The sequence below is a fragment of the Trichechus manatus genome, unplaced genomic scaffold, assembly GCF_000243295.1.
Source record: "Trichechus manatus latirostris isolate Lorelei unplaced genomic scaffold, TriManLat1.0 scaffold00038, whole genome shotgun sequence".
Lineage (NCBI taxonomy): Eukaryota > Metazoa > Chordata > Mammalia > Sirenia > Trichechidae > Trichechus > Trichechus manatus.
The window spans coordinates 15,524,011-15,549,471 of record NW_004443974.1 but is presented as its reverse complement, the minus strand read 5'-3'; the positions used below and the strand labels follow the sequence as shown (position 1 = coordinate 15,549,471).

Genomic DNA, 25,461 nt, shown 5'->3' with positions numbered 1-25,461 from the left:
TTTGTTGTCGTCATTAGGTGCGATCGAGTTGATTTTTGACTCATAGCGACCCCATGTGACAGAGTAGAACTGCCCCATAGGGTTTTCTAGGCTGTAATCTTTCTGGGAGCAGATCGCCAGGTCTTTCTCCCATGGAGCAGCTGGGTGGTTTCTAACTGCCAACCTTTCGGTTAGCAGCTGAGTGCTTAACCGTTGAGCCATCATTTAGGATTCTGTAAACCAGGTGCAGGGAAAGATGCTGCAAGGTGAGAATAAATTACCATTCACTGATCACTTACTTTACTGATCACTCACTTACTTACATGTATCATCTCATTTAATCTTCATAACCACCCTGCAAGATAGCTATTCTAATTTCCATTTTATTGCTAAGAGGAAAATATCCCAGGACACTCAGAGGTCAATCCACTTGTTCTGGTCACAGAGCTAGTAACGGGTAGGGCTACGATCAGCCTGCACAGCACACACCCTTTCCGTGATTCTAGAGGCCAGATCTAGAACTCTCTCTGGAGGCATGCACTGGGACCCTCATACAGGGAGGGGCAGGGCGGCACAGAGGGGACCACTAGCTCTAGGGTACATATCAATATGGAAGGGGACTTCATACTTCTGCCCAGATAAGGAGCCAGGATTATGGGCATTACTTCGTTATTTTGGTTCTACCTGTCCCTGAGAAACCCAACCCATGGCCTTTAACACTGTGCCGCCAACTGAAGCACCAATTATGAATGTGCAACATTTATGTCTGGAAAAGCCAAGCAAAACACAGCCTAACTCATTAATCTGCTCTCCCTTTTTCCTTCCTGCCTTTGAATATAAATTCAACCAACTGTGCCTGACAACTCTACCGGGCTTATTTGGCATTATGACTCCGTCTTCTCAGCAGGACACTTATTTCCACACCCCACACTCATCCTCACTCTTTACCGCCCTCGTTCTGGAAAGGCTCAAGCCCTGCTGGCCTCTCCTACATTCCCAGTCCGACATCCCAGGAGCATGGGTTTCAGGATATATGCTGGCTGAGCTCCGAGATGACCCCTGTCACCTACCGTTGTAATCGAGCCCAAAAAAGGAACTCGAGGGGCTGTAACCCGCCAGCAGCACATTCCTCGGGTGCCACCCGCCTCAGCAGTGAGTGGTGGGGAGTTATCTGGCCAAGCACGGCTGATAACGCCTTATGTAGAGATGTCACATGCCTCCTCAATAGAGGATTAACGTAGAGAATTTGAGGTCAAGGGTTTAGGCTGAACCTGCTTCTATTTATAAAAAGGAGCCCCCAGGGGGAACCAGAAGGGTAGGAGAAGATTGGCTAGGCCTGGGTGTTGGTCAGAAGACATGCAAAGGCAGAATTTAGCTCTCTTTACCTGTAATTTCACTGCTCACTTTAAAACTAGGCCCTCCTCCATCAGCTTTCCCCATCAACACTTGAGCCCCTTTGTCTCAGATAGCACTGTGCATAGGACAATGAAAGCACATGTGAGAGACAACCCCGTAGCTGACTGTGAGGGCTCTTGGGGACTGGCCCCCTACAGCTACTAACCCAACTGTCCCCCCATTTAATGGCTGAGGGGCCTTAAGTGAGAGCAGGGTGAAACCAGATGACAGGCCATCAATTCTGCAAGGACTGAATACATTAACCTTAAACTTTTGAAGCCCCAAACTCTTCAAAAGTAGCAGCCCCCTAATGTAAAGGCAAGTACGAACAGACCTCAACTCTACTCTCACAGACTGCAAAGACAGTGGGATGACCATCGACACGGACACAGGGATCCAGTTCCAGCTCTTAGGTCTGCCCACAGCTGGTTCGGGGGGTGGCTCCTGAAACTCAAGAGTGCTATACTATGAGACTCCTCTTGTTATGAGCTTAAGATACCATTGAAAAAAAATTCAGTTGGGGTCCAGCTCCAACTTCAGTACTACTGAATTACAATCTCAAGCTTTAGGCCTGTGAATCTGCACTTTACAAAAGGCTCCCCAGGTGAGTCTGAGACCCCATCAGAATATGGCTCCCCAGATCAGGCTGGGCCACAGGGGAAGGCCCACTCTGGTCTGCCCTCCCCATACAAGCCAACAGAACCGAGGTTAGACTGGTTGTAACATGACAAATTAATATCACATATAAAACTTTTATTAAAACATTTTAAAATACAACTTTCCAATATGCAAAACTCTAAACTGACCCCTTTCCAACCCTCCCCTGCTAATGATCCCACCCAAAGCACTGCCATATTCTGGGCCTGAAAGATGAGAAATTCTTAGCCCTGCTTTTGAGGCAGGGCAGCCCTGTTTGTCAGCAACTCTCTAGGATATTATAGGTCTAAGAAATAAAATATGCCCAGGCCTGAAAGATTCTGCATTATAGGAAAATAAGCACTTTAACAAAACTGAAATTATGCTCTTACTGGCCATGCTAACAAGCACTGTTGTCAAATCCAGCACTGTCTGGCTAGTGGTATCTGGAGATAGCAGTGCCTTCACAACTCCTGTGTCTCCCCAAGGGTTATCTGCTCTGTGGTTAAGAGAGTGCTAGGCGTGGTTCCCAATGTCACTGTCACATCCTGGAGATAAAGGCTGCCTTCTCAATCAACTGCCCACCTCCTTTCCAGGGGGGTAGAAGAAATTAGCTATGGGACACACAGTGCCCAAGAGCCAAATGAAGGTCAATGAGGGTGTTCAAAGGCAGCATACTTGTTTGTCACAACTCAGCTGTGGACTCTCCAAGGAAAGGAGATGGAAATCCTCATACTGGTCTATTTTCCATGCTTGCCTCACAGCTAACTATACTTAATGGTGCTATTACCACTCTGAAACTCAACTGATGCCTGCTCTTACATGGGTTCCGATGTGTCTGCACAATCAAAGAGTCGGTACGTTGAGGGTCCTGATACACAACAGCAAAAAGGACATGCTGAGAAGACACCAAGCTGTGGCCTCAGGAAGGTGGCCCACCAGCATTCAACTTCCCTTCTACATGGGCCCTAGGTCCAAGCGTGGTCAGGGAGATTCCCTGTGAGAAGCCCCTGCCTAATCCTTTCGTTTGTCAAGATGCTATGCTGGTTACTTTTGATGCCATCCTTGAAGACACACGTTGCTGGCTGACAGAAGGCTGTGTAGGTTTCTCAGAGCCACAGAAATGGGAAAACCTCTCCTTGGCTGTAACCTGAAAAAACCCAATACATTCTGTACCAAAACAGACCAGAACAGTTTAATAACAGAAAAACAAAAACAAAAACAATCTCAAAACAAAAATATAAAACAAAACAGACAAGCAATCAAGCATCTTAGATTTTTTGGTTACTGTTGTTTCTTTCTGGGCATGCGTGTATTTCAATGGAGAAGGTACATTTTAGAAGCCGGCTTCAGGATTTCTCTGTGGAGAGGATCTGAGAATGCAGCCAGTCAGTGACAGGAACTGAGAGGGACAACGACACCCACTCAACTTCTCCATCCACTAAACCCTTGGACAGACCTGCAAGGAAGTACCAGGAGAGAATGGCGAAATCAGTGACCGCTTCTTACTGTGGAAGTGCTTATGCAACTGACTTGTGTTCAAAGTTCAGACTGTGAATTTTTAATGTTGCTGCAATTCTACACAGAAGCATTGCCAGAGGAAAAAAAATAAGGCTTGCTAATGGCCTAGAGCCCAGTGGTCAGCAGGAAGCTTCTGAGACACTAACAGTGAAAGAAGAAGCATCTCTCACATCCTGCCTTCCAGTTCTTTGCTCTTCGGAAGGCACATTCTTCTCTTTATCTATTGTCCTTGAGAAGGCCAGGACTGGCATCTCCTGACTTATTTCTTTGGAGATTAGCAAGTCCACAAGCACAGAGGTCAAAACCCAAACATTGCCACTGAAACCTCATGCTTCCAAGACAAGCTTTTGAAACAGAGTAGAAAAATGGATACGAAATGCACAAACTCAGCAAGAATTAGTATTTCAATAGTTTTCTTTTCATATACCACACATTCTTCCATCCTTATTTAATGCTTTTAATGAAAGTCAGACTCAAAGCTGGGGACAGATACTTACGAGTTAGATGTTCCAAAGCTGAATGCTGAAAAGTAGATGGAAAGGGCAATGTCAAAACACTCGAAAGACAAACGTGGACTCCAGGCCAAGTTCTTTCCTCCCGTATTTCCTATGGAAAGGCCCCCCACCTGCACCCCCCGTCTGGGCAGCAAGGGACCTGCAGAAGTGGCTTTATTCTCTCCAGAGGTGGTCAGATCCATCAGGAAAAGGAGGGAAATCCTTTAACATCTAAGCGCTGTTGTCTCACTATTTCAGGGGTCTTCCCCTATGCCCTCCCTGGTTGTAGCAGAGGGTCTCTGGCACAGTCTCTCTCACTTAGTTGCACTGTACCAAAGAGATCCATTTCAGCAGGAAAACTTGTTCTTCCTATTTCTTCCATCCATTGGCTTCCTCCTCTTTTGAGAAGAATCGGGCCACGCGGGCCCCAGGCCTGGGTCTGCTGTGTAACTCTGTGACTCTCTGAGCATACCACTTAACCCCTTGGAGCTTTTGTTTCTTCATTTGTAAAATAATGATGCCTAACTATGTATCCATAAGTTTGTTAAGCAATAAAAACAGAACACATATATTCTGCTATCTGAAGAAGCAGAGTTAACAAATGCAAGGTATTTTGTGAAGTTTCTACATCCCATTTTTTGAGTCCGCTGGCTTGGATTTTTAAACCAAAGTTTAGTAAGGCTGTATTATTTTGGTTCTCAAATCTTGAGAGAAAGTCTAGCCAGTCATTTCTTTATTTGTTAACAAATCGTACAATGTTACAAGTCTAATTAAAACCTAAAAAGAACATTTCATTTTTAAATGACTCTCAGCTTTAAAAATACTAAACTGAATAGCTAGGTAAAAAATACTCCTTTGTTTGGGGGATAAGGCCTTCCTTTGAGGGTAGAACCTAAGAGGAAAAAGGTAGGCGGTGCTTGTGAGGGAAGAATGGCTGCTTACCTCCTCCACCGGATCCAAAACCAGAGAATCCACCGCTCTGTGTCCCAAAACCAGAAGTCTGTTGAGACAGTGATCCAAAAGTAGGAGCATTTTGACTCGCAAGGGTGCCAAAAGATGTGGTGTTGCTGCTGCTCCCAAACCTGGATTCCAATAAGAAATGAAACTGTGGTTAGGGTGGCTACACTGTTACTTGGCCACCAGAATGCCTCAGTCCACTGACCTAACTCAGGTGGCAATGACGTCCATCATTTGAGGTTACTTACTTGAGATTTATAAAGGCAGCCCCTCAGAAAGATAGACTATAGCACAGAGCAAAACTTTCTCTCAGCTTTGGGAAGAAAAATAACAGGAATACAATAGGAAATCCAACCTGTCCAATATTTTAGTTTTCATCCACTGTCTGGAAATTTGAGGCCATTTGGAAATTAAGCAGCACCACATTTCTTGCTCTATCTCCAACAATTCTTCAATTTTATTCCATCATTTTATTTTAGCATTTCTCATTTATCTACAACTCCCCTCCCCCTTCCTTCTTTATCTTCAGCTCTTCTCGAATGAGGTAAAGTGTTTTTTACAAGCAAAGACCACTGTGTGCCTGTACTTAATGCATTTTTCCCCCAGCCGTGGCCCTGGCTGGCCCTGCTCTATTCCTACTCCTGCCTTGAGTCTCTCTCTCCTTCACAACAGTACAGACTTTTCAGATGGACTGCCAGGGTCAGGGACGGTCTCATGGCAAACAGCTCTTCTGGAGATTTAATACCAAAACAGGTACTTATTAATCCTGTTTTACAAAATGGAACTAACCAGCTAGTCAGGCAGGATTCATACCAGAGAGCCACCCCAAAGCAGAAAATGATACTTTTCTACTAATAAAGAAAATAACTGGTTTCAAATAAATAAATAAAACCTCAAGATCCCCAGTAAACCCAAAACCTTCACCAACTATACAATAATATGTGCTAGGCAGTCACTGTAGACATCAGGGTCCATCAAGACCTGCCAAGAATACTAGCTTAAGTCTGTTCCTAAGTCTCCTTTAAAAGCTTTCCTTAACTTTAATTACTGGGGTTTCCTGAGGGGAGACTTAAAAGATCCATTAGTCTTTACATGAAATCCAAGAAGCAATACATAAACTTGCTCACTTTCCTTGAAACTTTCAAGCATTCTGCACCAGCACCATGGGTGGTGGCTGTTGTGAGGTGTCACTGAGTTGATTCTGACTCATAGTGACCCCACGTGACAGAGCAGAAATGCCCCACATGGTTTTCTTGGCTGTAATCTTTACAGAAGGGAGCCCTGGTGGTGCAGTGGTTAAACGCTTGGCTGCTAACCAAAAGGTCGGCGGTTCGAACCCACTGCTCAGCAAGAGAAAGATGTGGATGTCTGCTCCCATAAAAATTTATAGCCTCAGAAACCCGATGGGACAGAAACCCTACAGGGTTGCTATGAGTCGGAACTGATTCAATGGCAATGGGTTTGGTTTTTGGTAATCTTTACGGAAGCAGATCGCCAGGTCTTGCTTCTGCGGAGTGGATGGGTGGATCTGAACTGACAACCTTCTGGTTAGCAACTGACGGTAAAGGGTATGAATAAGAGGTTGGGGCATTAGTGGTGGCCAGGGCTGGGGTAGGGGAGAATGAGGACTGACTGCTAATGGGTACAGGGTTTCTTTCTGGGGTGTTGAAAATGTTCTGGAATTAGAAAGTGGTGATGGTTGCACAACTCTGTGAATATACTAAATACCACTGAATTGTACATTTTAAAAAGATGAATCTTATGGTATATGAATTGTATCTCAATTAAAAAAAACTAAAAATTAAATAAAAAAAGAGAGGTCGGGACAAACTTCCCCTTTGTCACAAACTACCGCTAGATTAACTATGCCTTCCCGTCTTTTGCAAAAGAGAACAACGAAAGAGTCAGTAGAAGGGAAAGGGAGGGGACTACAACTGCTCAGTCTGTCGTACCTTGTTGTGGCAGAAGAACACAGTTTAAACCAGTCATAAAAAGAAACGGGTTCATTAAGTGCATTGGAAATTTGTGGTCAAACTATCTTAAATGTACAGTCTTTTAATTTATAGCCTGTCATTTCTCCTGAACATGCAAGAGAGAGGTAAGAAAGTTTCCAAGCTATGGCAACTTTTGTTTTTAATGTAAACTTTTGGGTTCAGGTCACTTTTATCCCCTCTTGTCTGCGAAGTTCAAGTCAGGGTTTGCTCACGGCCAACTCAGCTGAGTGAGGACAGCGGCAGACCTGACCTCAGATATTTACAAAACATACTTTCAGTTTATTTTCAAGATAAAGATACTACCATCTTGCCAAGCTTGTCCCAAGTACCCTTACTTGCAAGCCTTACAAACAAAACCATCCCTGCCCCCTCAACTCTTTAGCTTTCCCGTTCTTGAGCCCAGTTCCAAGGGCAAGAGGCATATTAGAGTCACTTTCAGGCATTAATACCTCCCTTGCATTAGAAGCTATTTGTAGTCATCACCACATACATTTTATTGGGACTTCGTGGTGTGGTAAAAGGTGATTTTTCTCCTTGGGGTTTTGAAAACTAGACTGAATTTCTGTGGCCCTTAAAAGCAAATCCCTACTATGGCATTTTCAAGTCAGGATGTGCACAGGACAGAAAGAACGGCTTTGAAAGCTGAGCAATCATTAAAACTCTTCAGCGTGTTAGGATGCTGGGTAAGTGCCTAGTCTAGCAGCTGGCTTATGGGACTGTGAAACTGAATGTCCACTTTGGGGGTTGGAGTGGAGCAGGGATACAAGGAGTTGTTTGCTCAAGGACAATGGGTTTAATGCAGAACAATTCTAAGAGGAAAGAATCTGTGAAAACTATTCATTCAGAACTTCATAAAAGAAGTTACCACACAAGGGGCAGTCCTGGCTATGAAGTAGCCAAGGCAAGACTATTTATCTTCTTTTAACCAGCTCTACCAAGGAGAAGGGGGTTCTGACAACCAGTACTCTACACGTCAGGGGACAATAACACCGCTGATGCCCATCCACACATTCAACAGAGCCTGGCTTGATAAAATGAGCCTCAGCCTACAGAGGATCAGGAATCCTGGAGCAAGTTGTTTGCTGATTTGGAGGGCCAGGTGTTCAGCTCACAGTCAAGAGTTGGAAAAATGGAAGAACTTTCTTTCCAAAACAAGAGCACAGGGCTCCAGCTCTTTTGGCTGGCATAAGCTTGTTGGTGTCCCCGTTTCCCCCCACCCCAGGGGGCTTACCCGAATCCTCCTGCGCTGGCAGCCGCGGTACCCTCTCCGAACACTTTGCCTCCCGTCGAGCCCAGAGGGCTTGTAAAGGCTGGGGCTGAACCGAATGCTGGCACCCCTCCAAACCCAGGGGATCCCCCAAAAGTAGGAGGGCTGCCAAACACTGGAGCAGCACCGAAGCCACCTGAGCAAAACAGAGGCAAACAAACAGAAATGGGGAAAGAAAAGAGGAGACAGGAAGACATTGAATGATGAGAAACCAAATCAAAAGAGGAAGGAAAATATGATGTTAGAAATTCAAATACAAAGAACTACAACAAAGGGCAACACCCGTCTATCAGTAAAATAATAAAACCTTAAAAAACAGAAAACCAAACCACCTTCCGTCCAACTCTAACAGCGGGGTCTGGAGTTCACTCGGGAGAGTTCCTTGGAATTCTAAGTGTCTGTCTGGCATGACCCTGTGTTTGTCTGAGAGAGCCCCAATCCCTTCTGGAGGCAAGCTGGGTGTCACTAGCTTGAATAGTGTTAGGAAATCAGATCACCACCCAAAACCAACCAGGTGTATTCAGATCCCTTCTCAGCTCCTCTGAGCGGTTTTGAGATTCCTCATTGAAAAAAAAACATTCTCAAGAACGCCAACCCCTGCCCAGCTGTCAAAAGATTTTATTACTTATTAACATGTATAGGCAAGGGATCTAGTTTCATGGAAAGCCAAACTATATGAGAGGCTGCAAACCCCCTCTCAGGAAGACTCCGTGACTCAGGTTACCGCAGAAATGAAGAGATGCATAGCACCGATGCTCAGCCAGGTGCTTTTTATTTATTTAAAGCCTAATGGCCTCACATCTCTCACCAGAGACTCTCTCTCTCTTTGTATAGAAGAATTTTTTAAAAAATGCCTTCTTTCTGCAGTCAGGAACTACTCCTCAATAAAAAGCATACCAAATTTCTTCTCTGGAAGAAGGCTGCTGTATAACTCTAAAGTAATAAAGCAACTATGAGGACAGCAGCCAGTCCGAGCCATCTTTTACAAGCTCCCAGCAACGATGCTCACTGGATACCACGCTGGCCTGAGGGCAGCATAGAGGCCTGTGATCACACAGAACAGACGCAGGCCATGCAGGGCAGCAGCCTTCTCTGATTGGCAGGGATGCCTAGCAGGTGAGAAGATAATGTCCCTCGCTTAACGACTCCTTCTGCTCCTCCAAGATACCGCTGCTTAAATCATTCTAAGGTATCAGAATAGGCAGTCAATGTGCTCTAAAGGGATCACCCCCTATAGCAAGTAGAGTATTCCTTAAAATGAGTAGAGATCGGTGAGCACACGTGAAAGGGAGTAATGGTGGCCTAGTAACAACCAAGTAGATGATTAGCCCCTTTCAGAAAGTAAATCTAATTACTAGTGGGATGAATCAGGCTATTTTATTACAAGCATATTCACACCGGGAGCTTCTGCTACTTGAATTAGGGAAGATCAAATACAGCATACGAAAAGCTACAGCTAAATGCTTTAGTTGATCGTTATTTTGTAATCTAATTATTTACTTATTTACCATTAACAGTGGTTGCACAACTGAGAAAATACTTCTTGCTAACGCTCATGTTTGGGTTAACATTCTGCATTTTAAAACACTGAGTGAAGATCCAAGCTATGACAATGGAAACTGTTGGGTTACAAATATAACAGACTGGGGGAAAAAAAAAAAAGTGCTAAAAACCGTCACAGTTGAATTATTTAAGACTGATCTTAGATCTAGTTACATGTTCTTCCTGGACACACAGTGCTTTATCTAGTGTCTTCTACTCAATACTGTTTAGGCTTCTTGGTGGAAGATGAGTGAAAAATGAGAAGTCACAATGATACAGAAAGTAAACTGGACAGCGGAGGAAAGGGGATAAATAAAACACACACACAGAAAATGCCCCAAAACAACAGCTAGCCTGAGTCAACAAACTTGGGTCTTATTTTTGGAGTCAGGCAACTAACTCCTGATGCTAAGAGGGATTAGATTTTATTAGATGCCAAATTTTCATGATTTTCTTCTCCAGAAGAAACAGAAACTTAACAATAATCGATAATAATAAAAGTTGCTAATTTATTGAGGGTCTGCTACATGCCAGGATGGTGTCAGGTGCCTTACAAGAGTTCACTTTAATCCCTACTTTACAGATGAACAACTGAGGCTGGGAGAATGTCACTTGCCCAAATTTAACCAGCTGGTAAGTGACAGAGCTGGGACTGGTCTAGCTCTGAGTAATTCAAAAGCCCATCTATCTTCTAATCATTATGCATCACACTGCCCCCCTCCACTTCCACTAAATCTACGTCATTCTAACAGCTCCTGTGAGAGGACAGTAATGTAAACCATTGGACCAGGGACGACAGCAATGTCATTTTCAGTCTACCCACCCCTCCACCCCCATCAAAAATCTCCATCAGTATTATTTTCGAATGCAATTTTATTGAAAGGAGGATGGACACTTTTGGAATTTTTCAAAGACCCATCCAAACCATCAACCTAAAATCACTCTTAAAGCAAGAGGTGATAATCCTGATGCCTCAGGGTGCCTGTATGGCCTTGGCAAGGTTAACTTCTTTATTTAAAGCAGCCTTTCCTTATGCTCAGTACTTTGAGGCACTTCCTTCTGTAGAAGGAGCTCTTTGTACACCAATACAAACAAATGCAGCAGCAGACACAAGTGGGAGTGGTCTTTCCTCCACGCTCACTTGCACATTTTGGGTAACTAGTTTATTTACCTCATGTATTTCAGAAGTGCTTTCTCCATTGGAGTCCTCAATCTAGGTGGTTTTATAGGTCAAATAATCAAATAAGAAAGATATTCTAAAAGGTGGGAGGATGCATTTTCTCTAAGACCCAAAAAATAAAAGGGTCAGATTCTCAAATCAATTGGGACTAGATGTCAGGATAAGGTACCACATATAAGAAAAACATAAAGAAAACATTACCAGGTTACTTAAAAAAAAATAAAGAGAAAGTCCTGATGATTAATGAACTAAAAATTCAGTCAACTGTTCAAATTTGCCTTGTTAACTAGGGCCAAAGCTTTATAGCCCTTTCATTTTTAAATCATTCACTGGGGGAGGGGGATGGCCAAAATAAACAAAGCTGCAAAGCCCATTTCTAATCTGTTTTAAATTCTAGAAAAGGAGTATCAAAAACTGACAACCAAAGACGGAACTGCCCAAGTGATGGGTGTGAAATAAGGTGCACAGTGCATTTAGAAACCACAGCAGTTTAGGATCTAAAATGTTATTATTCCAGGCACTAATTTGGGGTGGCCCCACTCCTAAGTCAGAGCCACCTATGCATCTGGAAGGATCCTTCCTCTGGAGTTAGCATGATTTCAAAGTATCCCATATACAAGGGAAAGAAGTATTCTGCCTGCTGATAATTAGAGAGTTTGTTTTAAAGAGTTGCTTTCTCAGCAAATATCCTTCCTCTCACTCCCTGCCTTTAAAACAAAATCTTTGCATCTAATTTTCCACACAACAGGATCAGGAATATAGACCCTCTCTAGATCTCAGAGACAGAAATAGGACAGAAAGGCAGTTGACAGAAATATGTTTTTTTTATCTAAACATCCATTGTTCTTTAAAAAAGTTTAAAATATAAATGTAATACATGACTATAAAAAATTCATACAGTTTATAAATTATGCTTTAAAAATAATGCTTGGATAAAAAGTAGTGATGGTTATATTCTTTTTTCTTGGTTACATGGTGTGTTCTGTGAAAATTAATTGAACACTTATGATATATGGATATTGTATATGTACATGTATATGTAATGTATAAACATGTTATTTTCAATTAAAAGTAAAAAAAAAAAAAAGATTTGGGAAAGTGAGGTAAAATGGTATAGGCATAAGAAATTGAACATACTCTGTCTTGACTGTCACAGGTAATGCGAGCCTCAAGCAAGTCTGTGCATGACTCAGGATGCTTTCTTGTTTATATTTTAGTTATCATGTTCTTACATGTTCCCTTATTTTGTTTGTTCTGTAACTGTTAAATATTTACAATGCTTTCTTCCCTAAGAACACTCTAAGTTCTCTTATGGGTTGCATTACATGTATTCTGTGCTTTTTAACATGTGTCAGAAGGCCTGCAGCAGTGTTAGGAACATAGTAAATGCTCAAAAAATACAAAAATAAATTGGGGGCGGGGGGAATAACGTCATCCATACTACAATTCTATTCTCCTGAGATAACCACCCCAGAGGTATCGCCTTCCAGATATCTATGCACATACAAATATCAAAGTAACCGTAACTCATACGTATAGGAGTACCTGTTTTATTTGGAGTAGAAAACCCAAAGCCTTGGGATGCCACACTTCCTCCTCCCGAGCTAAAAGTGCCAGCCGGTTTCTGCTCTCCAAATGATGAGCTGGCGAATCCACCAAATGTCTTGGCCCCACTGTTTCCGAATAAGTTAGAGGTATCTGGAAAGATGAAGAACTTGTGTGAGGGAGACCCGAGGGGCAGAAATGTCCTTATTTACTTTTCAGAAAAAGAAAAACTAAACCCTCAGTTGGGTGTTTGTCGAGAAAGGAGTGACAAAGAAGTTGAGGATCCAAGGGATCTGAGTTCAGGGGAAACAGATATCCTCTCTGACTTTCATGCATCTTGATTACACGTTTTTAATCATTCTGACATCCAGGCTCAGGATTTCCTGACATGATTTCTATAGGTACAAAATAAAGGGGCACCACAAGACATTAAAGGCAGGCCCTATAAATGCATTCAAGAATCTCCTTTTTAGAAGCTCATCTGCGTGCCCACAGTGATATCAGGCCTATCCAGTAACAGATGACAACTATCTGAGCTTTACACAAGACCGGTTTCTGTGGAGTAACAGGGCTTGCTTTCATCAGTTTCCTCACATAAAGACCAACTTCAATTTTTGTCAAGCTAGGGAAAATAAAGCTAGAGTAAACCCAAACCTAGCATAATAGCTTCAAGCACTGACAGCTAAGTTTGGCATCCTTGCTATTTATTGCCTGATCTGTTCAGAGGATGGTGGGGAAACAAGAAACATCATGCTGCTTCTACTTCTGAACTAACGGGAACCAGGAAAGTTCTAAAGGATGTAAAAGAGGCCAGCAAGACTTCCAGTCTGATCTCCTCTTTTTAAGAAGTTCAATTAAGCTCTTGACCGTCTAGATGCATATCTAGTAGGTCATTCTGTCAACCACTTACTGAATCTGCTCCAAGAATGAAAGGAAAACTAACAACTAAATGTTTGCAGCTGTTTCTTTTCATTTTGAGTTGTGCCACATCAGCAAATGAAGGTTGTGAAAGCTTGACTCCAATCACATCAATAAGGTGGATTCTACTCTGAGGAGGCAGCTCTTGCCCAATCGTATTCTGAGGGGTTCATCTACCGGCAATATTTCTGACAATGTTCCACTGCTATTCATAAGGCTTTCACTGGCCATTTTTTTTAGAAGTATAGCCAGGTCCTTCTTCCTAGTCTAAGTGTAGCAGCTCCGGTAAAACCTGTCTACCATGGGTGACCCTGCTGGTATTTGAAATATTGATGGCATAGCTTCCAGCATCACAGCAATACGAAAGCTACCACAGTATGACGAACTGACAAATGAGTGGTAGAAACACCTGTTAATTGGAACGTGGAACATACAAAGTATGTATCTAGGAAAACTGGAAGTCATGAAAAATGAAACGGAACACATAAAGATTGATATCTTAGGCATTAGTGAGCTGAAATGGACTGGTATTGGCCATTCTGAATCAGACAATCACGTGGTCTACTATGCAGGGAATGACAAATTGAAGACGAATGGTGTTGCATTCATCGTCAAAAAGAACATTTCAAGATCTATCCTGAAGTACAATGCTGTCAGTGATAGGATAATATCCATATGCCTATAACGAAGACCAGCTAATATGACTATTATTCAAATTTATGCACAAACTACTAATGCCAAAGATAAAGAAATTGAAGTTTTTTACCAACTTCTGCAGTCTGAAATTGTTCAAACATGCAACTAAGATGCATTGATAATTACTGGTGACTGGAATGCAAAAGCTGGGAAACAAAAAAGGATGGGTAGTTGGAAAATATGGCCTTAGTGACAGAAACGATGCCGGAGATTGCGTGACAGAATTTTCCAAGATCAAAGACTTATTCACTGGAAATACCTTTTTTCAACAATACAAATGGTAACTGTATACACATGTACCTCGTTGGATGGCATACAAAGGAATCAAATCGATTACATCTGTGGAAAGAGACGATGGAGAAGCTCTATATCATCAGTCAGAACAAGGTCAGAGGCTAACTATGGAACAGACCATCAATTGCTCATATGCAAGTTCAAGGTGAAGCTGAAAAAAATGGAAACAAGTCCAGGAGAGCCAAAATATGACCTTAAGTATATCCCACCTGAATTCAGAGACCATCTCAAGAACAGATTTGACGTATTGAACACTAATGACCGAAGACCAGACGAGTCATGGGATGACATCAAGGACAACATACATGAGGAAAGCAAAAGGTCATTAAAAAGTCAAGAGAGAAAGAAAAGACCAAAATGGTTGTCAGAAGAGACCCTCAAACTTGCTCTTGAATGTCGAGTAGCTAAGGGGAACGAATGGAAGAAATGATGAAGTAAAAGAGCTGAACAGAAGATTTCAAAGGGCGGCTCCAGAAGACAAAGAAAAGAATGTAATGAATGTGCAAAGACCTGGATTTGGAAAAGGAAAAGGGAAGAACACGCTTGGCATTTCTCAAGCTGAAAGAACTGAAGAAAAAATTCAAGACTCGAGTTGCAATATCGAAGGATTCTATGGGGAAAATATTGAACAATACTTGAAGTATCAAAAGAAGATAGAAGGAATACACCGAAGTCACTATACTAAAAAGTAACTGGGCAACATTCATTCAACCATTTCAGGAGGTAGTATATGATCAAGAACAGATGGTACTGATGGAAGTATTCTAAGTTGCACTGAAAATACTGGAGAAAAACCAGGCCCCAAGAACTGACAGAATACCAACTGAGATGTTTCAACAAACAGATGCAATGCTGGAAGAGCTCACTTGTTTATGCCAAGAAATTTGGAAGACAGCTTACGTGGCCAACCGACTGGAAGAGATCTACATCTGTGCCCACTCCCAAGAAAGGTGATCCAACAGAATGCAGATATTATCGAACATATCATTAATATCACATGCAAGTAAAATTCTGCTGAAGATAATTCAAAAAAGGTTGCATTAGTACATCGATAGGGAACTGTCAGAAATTCAAGCCGGATTCAGAACACATGGAATGAAGGATTCATTGCTGATGTCAGATGGATCTTGGCTGAAAGCAGAGAATACCAGAAAGACGTTTACCTGTGTTTTATTGACTATGCAAAGGCATTTGACTGTGTGGATCATAACAAGTTATGGATAATATTACAAAGTGTGAATTCCAGAACACTTAATTGTGCTCATGCAGAACCTGTACATGGACCAAGAGGCAGTCGTTCAAACAGAACAAGGGGATACCGTGTGGTTTAAAATCAGGAAAGTTGTACATCAGGGTTGTATCCTTTCACCATACTTGTTCAATCTGTATGGTGAGCAAATAATCTGAGAAGCTAGACTATATGAAGAAGAATGCAGCATCAGGATTGGAGGAAGATTCATTAACAACTTGTGATATGCAGATGATACAACCTTGCTTGTTGAAAGTGAAGAGGGCTTGAAGCACTTACTGATGAAAATCAAAGACTACAGCCTTCAGTATGGATAACACCTCAACATAAAAAAAAAAAACCTCACAACCGGACCAATAAGCAACATCATGATACATGGAGAAAAGACTGAAGTTGTCAAGGATTTCATTTTACTTGGATCCACAATCAACACCCATGGAAGCAGCAGTCAAGAAATCAAACGACGAACTGCATTGGGCAAATCTGCTGCAAAAGATCTCTTTAAAGCGTTGAAAAGCAAAGATGTCACTTTGAAGACTAAGCTGCACCTCACCCAAGCCATGGTGTTTTCAATCCCCTTATGTGCATGTGAAAGCTGGACGATGAATAAGGAAGACGGAAGAATTGATGCCTTTGAATTGTGGTGCTGGAAAAGTGTATTGAATATACCATGGACTGCCAAAAGAATGAACAAATCTATCTTGGAAGAAGTTATGACCAGAATGCTCCTTAGAAGCAAGGATGGCAAGATGCCTCACATACTTTGGACATGTTATCAGGAGGGATCAGTCCCTGGAGAAGGACATCATGCTTGGCAAAGGAGACAGCGAAAAAGAGGAAGACTCTTAATGAGATGGACTGACGCAGTGGCTACAACAATGGACTTAAGAATAGCAATAATTGTGAGGATGGCGCAGGACCGGGCAGTGTTTCCTTCTGTTGTACACAGGGTCACTATGAGTCAGAATTGACTTGACAGCACCTAACAACAACTAATAAAAACCGACATGAATGAAAAGGTTTTTGTCTGTTACAAGAAATGAAAACCTGCCAATATATAAATAGCCTAAGTCATTTACACAGAAGAGGAATGGAAGCAATCACTCAGAGAACACAAATAACACACTCTATTTCAGGAATTTTCTTTAAACCCCCTCTCTACCACCCTCCTTTTTTTTTGTGGGTGGGGCAATTCACACTTTCCCACTATATTTTGATAATTAAAATTAGTTTGCACCCACAATAAAGCAGAGAGACGGTAACCTGAAGCGGGAGGATGCCCAAAGACACAGGCATCAATAGGGAGCTGAAATGATATACTCTAGGTTATCTCTGGATGGGTAATGAAGAGCTGACTCTATGTCACTGAGAGAGAGGGACAAATACTGCGCAAGACCAGTTTTTCCCCCAGCCAATCAGAAGCTGACAGTGAAGGTGACTGGAAGGGAGGGTAATTCCCTCTCAAAATCTAGCTGCTTGAAGATGTGTTCCAGCACTAACCTGCCAGTTCCAAGGTCTCTCATCTCGCTCTACTTCCAATCCTACCCAATATGAGATGCAATGTTTTTAATACTTCCAATTACAATATTCTTTAACTACAATCCAGGAAGTGAGCAGTCTTATCTCAGGGACCCTACCATCTCAAATTTCTAGGCACCAATAACATAGTATCAGGGTCTTAGGTGGTCCCCTACTCTGTAAAACTACTGCTGACAATTTGGGAGCTTGGCTAAGGACCTTTATATCCAATGTGCCAGGCAGTAACAGCTGGATTGGTTTAAAATTCCTTTTTATCACTCTCACATACAAAATCACATGATTATTTATCCCCAGTGGTATCTACAAAATGCCCTCTTGATCAGTAGTAGTCTGATCTTTCCCTTAATGAGCAAAACTGGAGGTTACATTTGATTTGTCAGTGGCAGTGTATTTGATACTAGAGACAGAGAAGAGGCTTCTCAGCCATTCCCTTTACTCAGTATTTCAAGAACATAAGACTGTAATTTTCTGACTTTGTTAGTGCTAGCAATGCAAAATTCCAAAGAAGAAACAAATTCAAGTACAAGATTAGGCTCAATCTCCTTCTGGAGAAACTCTGTGTAACCATACGAAATCAGAGGTTAAATGATTTTACTGGAAGAATATTGGGAGACTTAAATTCCTGAGAAGTCAGAGAACATTTAGAAGCCTTTTGAGCTTATGATCTCTTTAAAAGTATTTGTTTTTAAGATCTTCATAGCCTATTATAGTGGAACAAGCAAGAGTTTTGCCATCAGACCTGGGTTAGAATGCCTAGTAGCTGCATGACCTTAAGCAAGGACTTAATCTTCCTGAAGTTCCACTTTCCTCATATGTAAAATGAGGATAATAATTCTGACTATGGGTGTGAGGATTAAATGAGATAATGTATATAGAGCACCTAGACTGGCAAACGGTGGACTCTCAGAAAATATTACTTCTCTTCTCTGTTCTCCTTTAACTCTTCTTTGTTCCATATCCCAGTCATGTTCAATATAGAAAAACTAAACACAAAGCAGATGAGCAACAGAAAATTAAATCCTTTTCATTTGGTAAAGACTACAAGAGTTAAACCATTAAAATTGTAACAGCTGTCATCTGCAGTCTCAAAAGGAGCTCTGCACATTAAAATGTTTTACCATTTATTTAACCTTGCTCTGAAACAACATAGCCTAAAACGACATTCTCCTCTCTCCATCCCGATGGTCATCAATGGTTTCTAAGTTCTCTGCTAATGGCTCCAAAACAGCTCTTGAAAATATGTGAAAGGAGAGAATATTTTTGATGTTGGAGCAATATTTCATTGTAGAAGATTTTTGTTCATTATGGATAAATCAGTCAGTAAGAAAATAAGGTTTGTTTTTGCAGAGCCATCTGATGACTGATGCTTTGGGGTGACAAGTACATGTAAAACTGGCATCTGCTCTGGCACAACATGGACCTCTTGTATTTTGTTTGGCAAAAATATTATCATCATCCAACATCAGGGTTTCATCCAAATTAAATTATGTTTGATATAAATTTGAAGTTAATATAGTATTACAAAGAGCAGGTCAGAAGGGGGTCTCAAGAAGCTCCTCTCCAGGATACTTTCCAGGCCATTTTCTTGAAGAACAGTTGTGGAAGGAGCCTTGTGGGCCCAAACTATCATCATCAAATGGCTTCTTCATCACCTGACTCAATTATATCTTTCCGGCCCTTGAGCAGACAGACGGAAAGAATGTGCAGAGAAAGATCCTCAACGGAGTCCTCAGGACAAAATGCAAAAAGGTAATGGGTCCTTATAGATAAAAATTAACAGCAGTGTTGAGTTTTAAATGAGCTTGGGGATTAATAGTTAATCTTTGGTAGAGACTCTGGGGAAGATAGAGAGAAGAAACCTTTACAGAACATGCCAACTCCAAGCAACAGTGTTCCTAGCTTGTCTTTCTTGTCACAACCATAATCCCAATTACTTCTCACAGCTACAGAGCGTAGCTTTAGGACTAAACAAGAATTACAGAATTAGGCAGGCTGTGGCATAAATTTCACAAAGGAAACTGCCAGTTCACTCAATTTGTGCCCAGATATCTATGCAAGGAAGTATGTTAGATGTTATGCAGAACATGCGTAAGGGTTGTCAAATAAGGCACACCTGGGAGAGTTATATTATACTACAAGACTGGAGAAGATCTCAGGAGGCAATGTGGTGAACCAGAGCTCCGGAGACATACCTGGATCCAACCCTGGCTATGCCAATTAATAGCTGTGTAACCTTGGCAAGTCCACATTCCCTCTCTGAGTCTGTTTTCTTATATGTAAAACCGGGACAACCGCATCTAAAAATGCATCGTAAGAAGTGATTAGATCACATATATTGAGCACCTAGCACACAGTGGGTGATCAATAAAGGTTATTTCCCTTCTATGTGATGTTACATGAAGGAGTGGAATACAAAGGCTGCAGGATTTCCAGGGAGGGAACGATCACTGTGGGACTGAGGAACCTTCCTTTGGGGAAGCTGCACAGAGGAATAGACTTAGACTAAGCTTTAGAAGAATGGTAGGTTCAGAGGGGTAGAGCAGAGAGAACAGTGTGAACTCTGGCACTGAAACAGGGAGAAGTGAGGTATGTGAGAGACAGACAGAGAGATAACAAGCAAGTAGACAAACTGGATGAAGCAGAGGCAATGTGCTGTGGAACAGAGTCAAAGTCAGAATATCAGTCTAAGGCATTGGTTTGGATTTTATCCTATAGTCAGTGGGGAGCTGCCAAACAGTTTTGAGTAGGGATAGTGGCAAAATAAAAGCAAAGTCTTAAGATATTCAATTTGGAATGGATTTCCAGCCTACACTGGAGGAGACTAGAGGCAGGGAGGGGAGTTTGGAGACTACTGTGATAACCCAGGTAACTATGGGAGGACATACCTCACAATACCAGAGAGAAAAGAGAAGAAACAAAGAAGAGCAGGAATTGTTTGTGAGGCAGGGGGAGAACCAGGACAATCTATTAACACAGTCCAGGAAAAAAATGGTGCTCAAAAGTATCAAATGTTGCAGAGTCACTCAAGGAGAAAGAGGCTGTCACTGGTGATTTTGCAGAAAGCATTATTAGTACTGTCATGAGGACAATGCCCTTCCCCAAATGACTTCTAGCTCCCTTCACCCTTCCTCTTATCCTGCACTCGATCCTCAGGGCTAAAGAGGCTACTACCCCTTTCACTATCAAATCACACATTTAAGTTGAACTGGCAAAAGTTGAGAGATGGATATACTTACAAAAAAAAAAAAAAAAACAAACAGTAGCTACTGAGGTTGCTTATGTACAATCAAAAACCTTATGGGATTTGGTTCCTTGGTTTAGAGGTTTAGGGTCATGGCTTCAAGAGACATCTCAGTTAACTGGCCTAATAACGTTTTAGTGCTTCTGTTCTACCTCCTAGTTAGTTGTGTAGTGCCTGGGGTCTTAAAAGCTTGCAAGCAGCCATCCAAGGCACAATAATTGGTCTCTATTTGCCTGTAGCAACAGAGGAGGAAGGAGAATCAGGAATAGAAGGAAGAAACGGAGTATGTGGCTAATTGCCTCCATGAACAACTGCCTCCTTTGCCATGAGACCAGAAGAACAAGATGGTGCCTGGCTACCATTACTGAACATTTTGATCAAAGATTCTATAGCAGAATTGTGATCAAAAGGGAGAAAATGCAGAACAGAATTTCAAGTTCTCATGGACTCTAGACTTTCCTGGAGCCATGAAGGTTGGATGAACCCTTGAAACTATTGCCCTGAGATAATTTTTAAACCTTAAACCAAAAATATCCTCTGAAGTCTTCTGAAAACCAAATAAGAGTTTAGTTTAATTTGTAAAAAATGTCTGCCTTAAGCATTACGCTCTTTTAAGAACTATTCATATAGGATCAAAGTGACAACAGCAACTAGAAAGATTAGATAGGAACCTTAGGGGCAGTGACTTTTGTTAATGGGGAGGAACAACTCAGCAAAGGAGGGTGAGAATGGCTGTACAACTCAAAGAATGTAATCAATGTCACTGAACTGTACATGTAGAAAGAGCTGAATTGGTGTATGTTTTGTTGTGTATATTCTCAATAACAACAAAGTAAAATTAAAACAAGCATACATTTAGTTTAAAAAAATAAAATAATATTAAACCTTTCCTGTGCCCATTCAAATTCATTTAAACTTCCCTCAAGCATAAATGTAAACTGCTGGTTCAATTTAATAGCCAACATTTAGGAGGTGAAGATCAGTGGGTGTCTGGTATCGAGAACAGATATGTGTTTATTTTAAACCAGAATTACAGAAATGGAAGCAATGATGTGTCAGCAAATGTTTAACAACAAGCTGGGAAGGTGGGCAGAGGAGGGGAGGAGAAAAGCCCTGATTTGTAGCATTTGCCAATTTCCATGGTATAAATGTTCTCATCATGGCTGATTTTGGGCTACCACTGTGATGCCACTGAATGTGGAGTTCGGGCAGTATGTTCACAGCTGGCTGTTGTAAGCCTATGCAAGCTAGCTCCAGCCCATCGCTGAGAGAAGGCAATTCTTCGACAGTTAAGAGCCATGGCATTACACACGAATCAGCCAGAAGGAAAGCAATTTTTAGAAGGATATGACACACCTGTTTTTTAAAAAATTGGTTAGTAACACAATCTCACAGATGATAACTTACCTGTGGGATAAGCCCAAATTTTTAACTAGCATGTTGATAATCAAGTGCCTATTCTGTGCTAGAAGTTGTGTTTGGCACGTCACCTATGATCTAGTTAAGCTCTAGATCTGTCACTTTCTTGTGTTGTGACTTAAAAAAAAAAAAAAAAACAAAAAAACTTAACCATTCTGGGTTTGTTTCCTCATTGGAAAATGGAGAGAGCTATACAAACATCATGTTTTTCAAAGTGTATGCGATGGAATCCTACGGTTTTGTGGTGATAGCTGGAAAAAGATGTGGATGCTATCTACGTGTTACCTCAGAGTTCTTGACTTCTGCCTCAGAGTGAACCTACTTTTATCTGTTTCTTACATCAGGATTCTGCTTAAGAGTTCATTTGCAAAGAGTTTTTGAAAACTACTAGACTCAATTTCTAAAATCCCTTCATTCTGGGCTTCTAAATCTATTCCGGCAGATTGAAAGGTGAATAACAAAAATTTCTGATTATATAATTTTGTGAGTTAAGAGGTATGTGTCTCTTGACATGTAATCTTCCCTTACATATTACTAGAGTAGACAGTGACATCAAAATAACTAGCTTTTGATCTATGAATTCAGAAGGGAGAATTAGGATAGAAAAAGTTTTGCTTTCAACTACATAGGCCTTAATATTAAGGAAACATCTGTCTTGTTTGTAGGGCATTAGCTCTTGATTCTTTATGACTAAGATCTTCTACTGCATACAAGGAGCTCTAGTGGAGCAAGTGCTTGACTGCTAACTGAAAGGTTGGCGGTTTGAACCCATCAGCTGCTCCACAGGAGAAATATGTGGCAGTCTGCTTCCATAAAGATTACAGCCTTGGAAATACTATGGAGCAATTCTACTCTGTCCTATAGGATTTCCAGGAGTTGGAATGACTCGACAGCAAAGGGTTTGGTTTTTCTGGTTATTCCACAGTAAATGAAGAAGCTAACATGAAGATGAGAAGTTCCCAACTCCCCACCTCAGCCTCCATTAGCAACAGAATATTTTTTAAAGAGTTAAACAAATTCCTTTCATTTCCAACCACGAATAAACAGATCAACAGAGAATTTAAAAAATCAGCTGGAGAAGAAGAACCAATATAGCTACAGCATCAGACAAAATAAAACAAAAATGTTAAGAGATGAGAAATAATGAAAGCTTCAACATTTGGGCGACATTTCTTTAAAGTAGCTGAGTTTTACAGTAAATTCAGAGAGAAGTACTACACAGATGAAAATCCAGATGCCCCCCCACCCCGCCACTGCCACATACCCCCAGCTTGTTCTGCTGCTGCTCATTTATGCTTGTCTGCCTGCATTCATTTCAAATCATTTCAATTCTAAGAAACAGAGCGCTGTGGGCCTTCGGAGTAGTTCCATACACAGATCCTCGCCCTGCAGCTCGAATGTTTTTTCACGACTATACAGGACATCTCATTAAAAAACAAAAGAATTAAAATAAAAACAAACCACACCGCTCTCAGGTAAATATTTTAAATGGGCATTCTAGATCTTCCCTTTCTATATTTGCTACTGAAACTTTTCATAACATCACGAGGAAGACAATGCCATTAGAGGGGCTGGAAAACTCTTTCTCAACTTACTTGGGGTGGCTGTAGATCCAAAGCCCCCGCTGGCTGAGCTGAATGGGTTTTTGTTGGCTGCATCCTGGCTGGGTTTCCCTCCAAGGCCACTGAAGAATCCTCCCCCTCTTCCAGTGTTTCCAGACCCAAACACGCTACCACTGGAAGAGGACGACTGCTAAAAAACAAAAGAGGCAGGAAGCAAGATAGGATGAGAGGTCATTGTAAAATGGCAGGCCATATCCGTGGGCAGGAGGCGCTCACATCTGGTACAAATAGAAAAAGCAAGAGAACTTTGATTAGTTCTGGTATGGATGCTCTAATGACCACAAAAGCTGGACTCTGGACAGGGACTTCCTTTAATAAGAAGTTCTCAAGCCACGTTAACAGTCCTCTGAAAACATGATTTATGGTAGCTGGGAACTTCAAATGTTTATCTGCTCTGCTGCCTTCAATCTCTGCATGACATGATGCCAGGGGAAGGAAAACCAATCCTCAAGGGTTTCCTAAAATGAAAAGTTTGAAAACATTTATAGGATATTATGAGTACTACTTCTTCTGATTCCTGTAGCATTAGGGTGAACTAATCAACAACTGATGACAAGTGATTTACACTGTCTTTTCTCTCGATTTGTGCACTTTCATTTTATAATGGCTTTCCCAGTACTGCAGAAATCAGCTTAAATTAGTTGCATTGTTGAAATGACGACCATAGCTGAATTCTGTTCAAGGTTGCAAATCTTATGCTCAGAGGATGCTGCTAGCTCAGGCACACACGATGACTCAAAGCTGTATCAGGCACCAGATACTATATTTCTGTCTGGAAACAGGTTCTTTAAGGAAGATCAGTGCTAGATTTGGGGAGCCATTAATATTAGTTAGGAGTAATATTGCCTTGGCTGATAATGTAGAATAAGATGGGCTTTTAGAAATGTGTCACTGTGCACAGGAACCTTACAAAAAGGGGGGCAGAGTGGTGTAGTAGAGGAACCTCTTCTGTAAAATGGGGATAATAAACTTTCCACTTGAAATGGTGAGTGAATTAAATGAGGTAAAAAATGTAATGCACTTTATGTGCTCAGAAAATGGATGCTGTTCAGTATCTGATAACATACTGAGTAACAAGAATAATGACACTGGAGCTGTGATTGAGCATTTTCTATGTGTTGGGCGCTTTTCATTTAATTCTCACAAAAGTTAAACCTCCAGTGGGCTACTTCTAATGCCTGCACTCCTAATGTGCACACTCTTGCTCAGGGGCACAGCCACCACCTGGTCCAAGCCACCAACACCTTTGCCTGGACTGTGCAATGACTTAACTGGTCTTCTGCTTTCATTGCCATCTACTTCCACACAGCAGCTAGAATAATGGCATCAGGTTACTCCTGTTCAAAAATTCTGAAAGACCCTACCTGATCTGGTCCATCTAACCTCGCCTTTTATCACCCTCCCCCTCACATGGTATATAGTTCAATCATAGCCGTCTTTTTGTGCCTTGAACACATCAGGTAATTTTTGCCTTAGGGCAATGTACTTGCTAGTCCTTTGCCTAAAATGCTCTTTCCTAAGATCTTTGCAAGGTTTCTTTCCTTCCTTCCTTTTCTGCCCCCCCCCCTTTTTTTTTGTTAAACAAAAACAGTTTATTATAATCATTTATGATGAATAATTGCTTTTTAAAACTTGGAATCCAATCATAATACCATTGGCTTTGATAACTAGGAAACTGTGTTTGAATGGACAAGACAGCTAATGCATGCACATAGAAAGTGTTAGATTTTTTTAGCTGACTTTTAAGTATTAGGCCGAAACACATGAAATTGCCAATATACGGACATTTTTGCTCTACAAAAAAAGTAGTTGCCTATGATTCAACCTAATCTTTAAAACAGTGATTTGATACATATCCCTAAAAATGAAAAGAAGCAGATAATACACTTCACTGAAATGACTGAATTGACAGCTACTGCACTCTCATAAATGGGTTAGAGAGAATCCCATTCATTTGAATTGTGATAAATAAC

At 41.4% G+C, this 25,461-nt stretch overlaps 1 protein-coding gene across 1 annotated transcript in view; it reads right to left on the bottom strand.

The window, feature by feature from the left end:
• Positions 1–2,112: 2,112 nt before the first annotated feature.
• Positions 2,113–25,461, bottom strand: part of NUP214 (nucleoporin 214) — a 109,005-nt gene continuing 85,656 nt past the window's right edge. Inside the window, exons 31-36 of the mRNA XM_023730817.1 lie at positions 23,462–23,618; positions 12,511–12,663; positions 8,208–8,379; positions 4,968–5,107; positions 4,029–4,053; positions 2,113–3,469 (exon numbers count right to left, since the gene is read on the bottom strand). Of these exons, the coding sequence (XP_023586585.1) occupies positions 3,436–3,469; positions 4,029–4,053; positions 4,968–5,107; positions 8,208–8,379; positions 12,511–12,663; positions 23,462–23,618 (681 nt within the window). The 3' untranslated portion in view covers positions 2,113–3,435. The remainder of the gene's footprint in view (positions 3,470–4,028; positions 4,054–4,967; positions 5,108–8,207; positions 8,380–12,510; positions 12,664–23,461; positions 23,619–25,461) is intronic.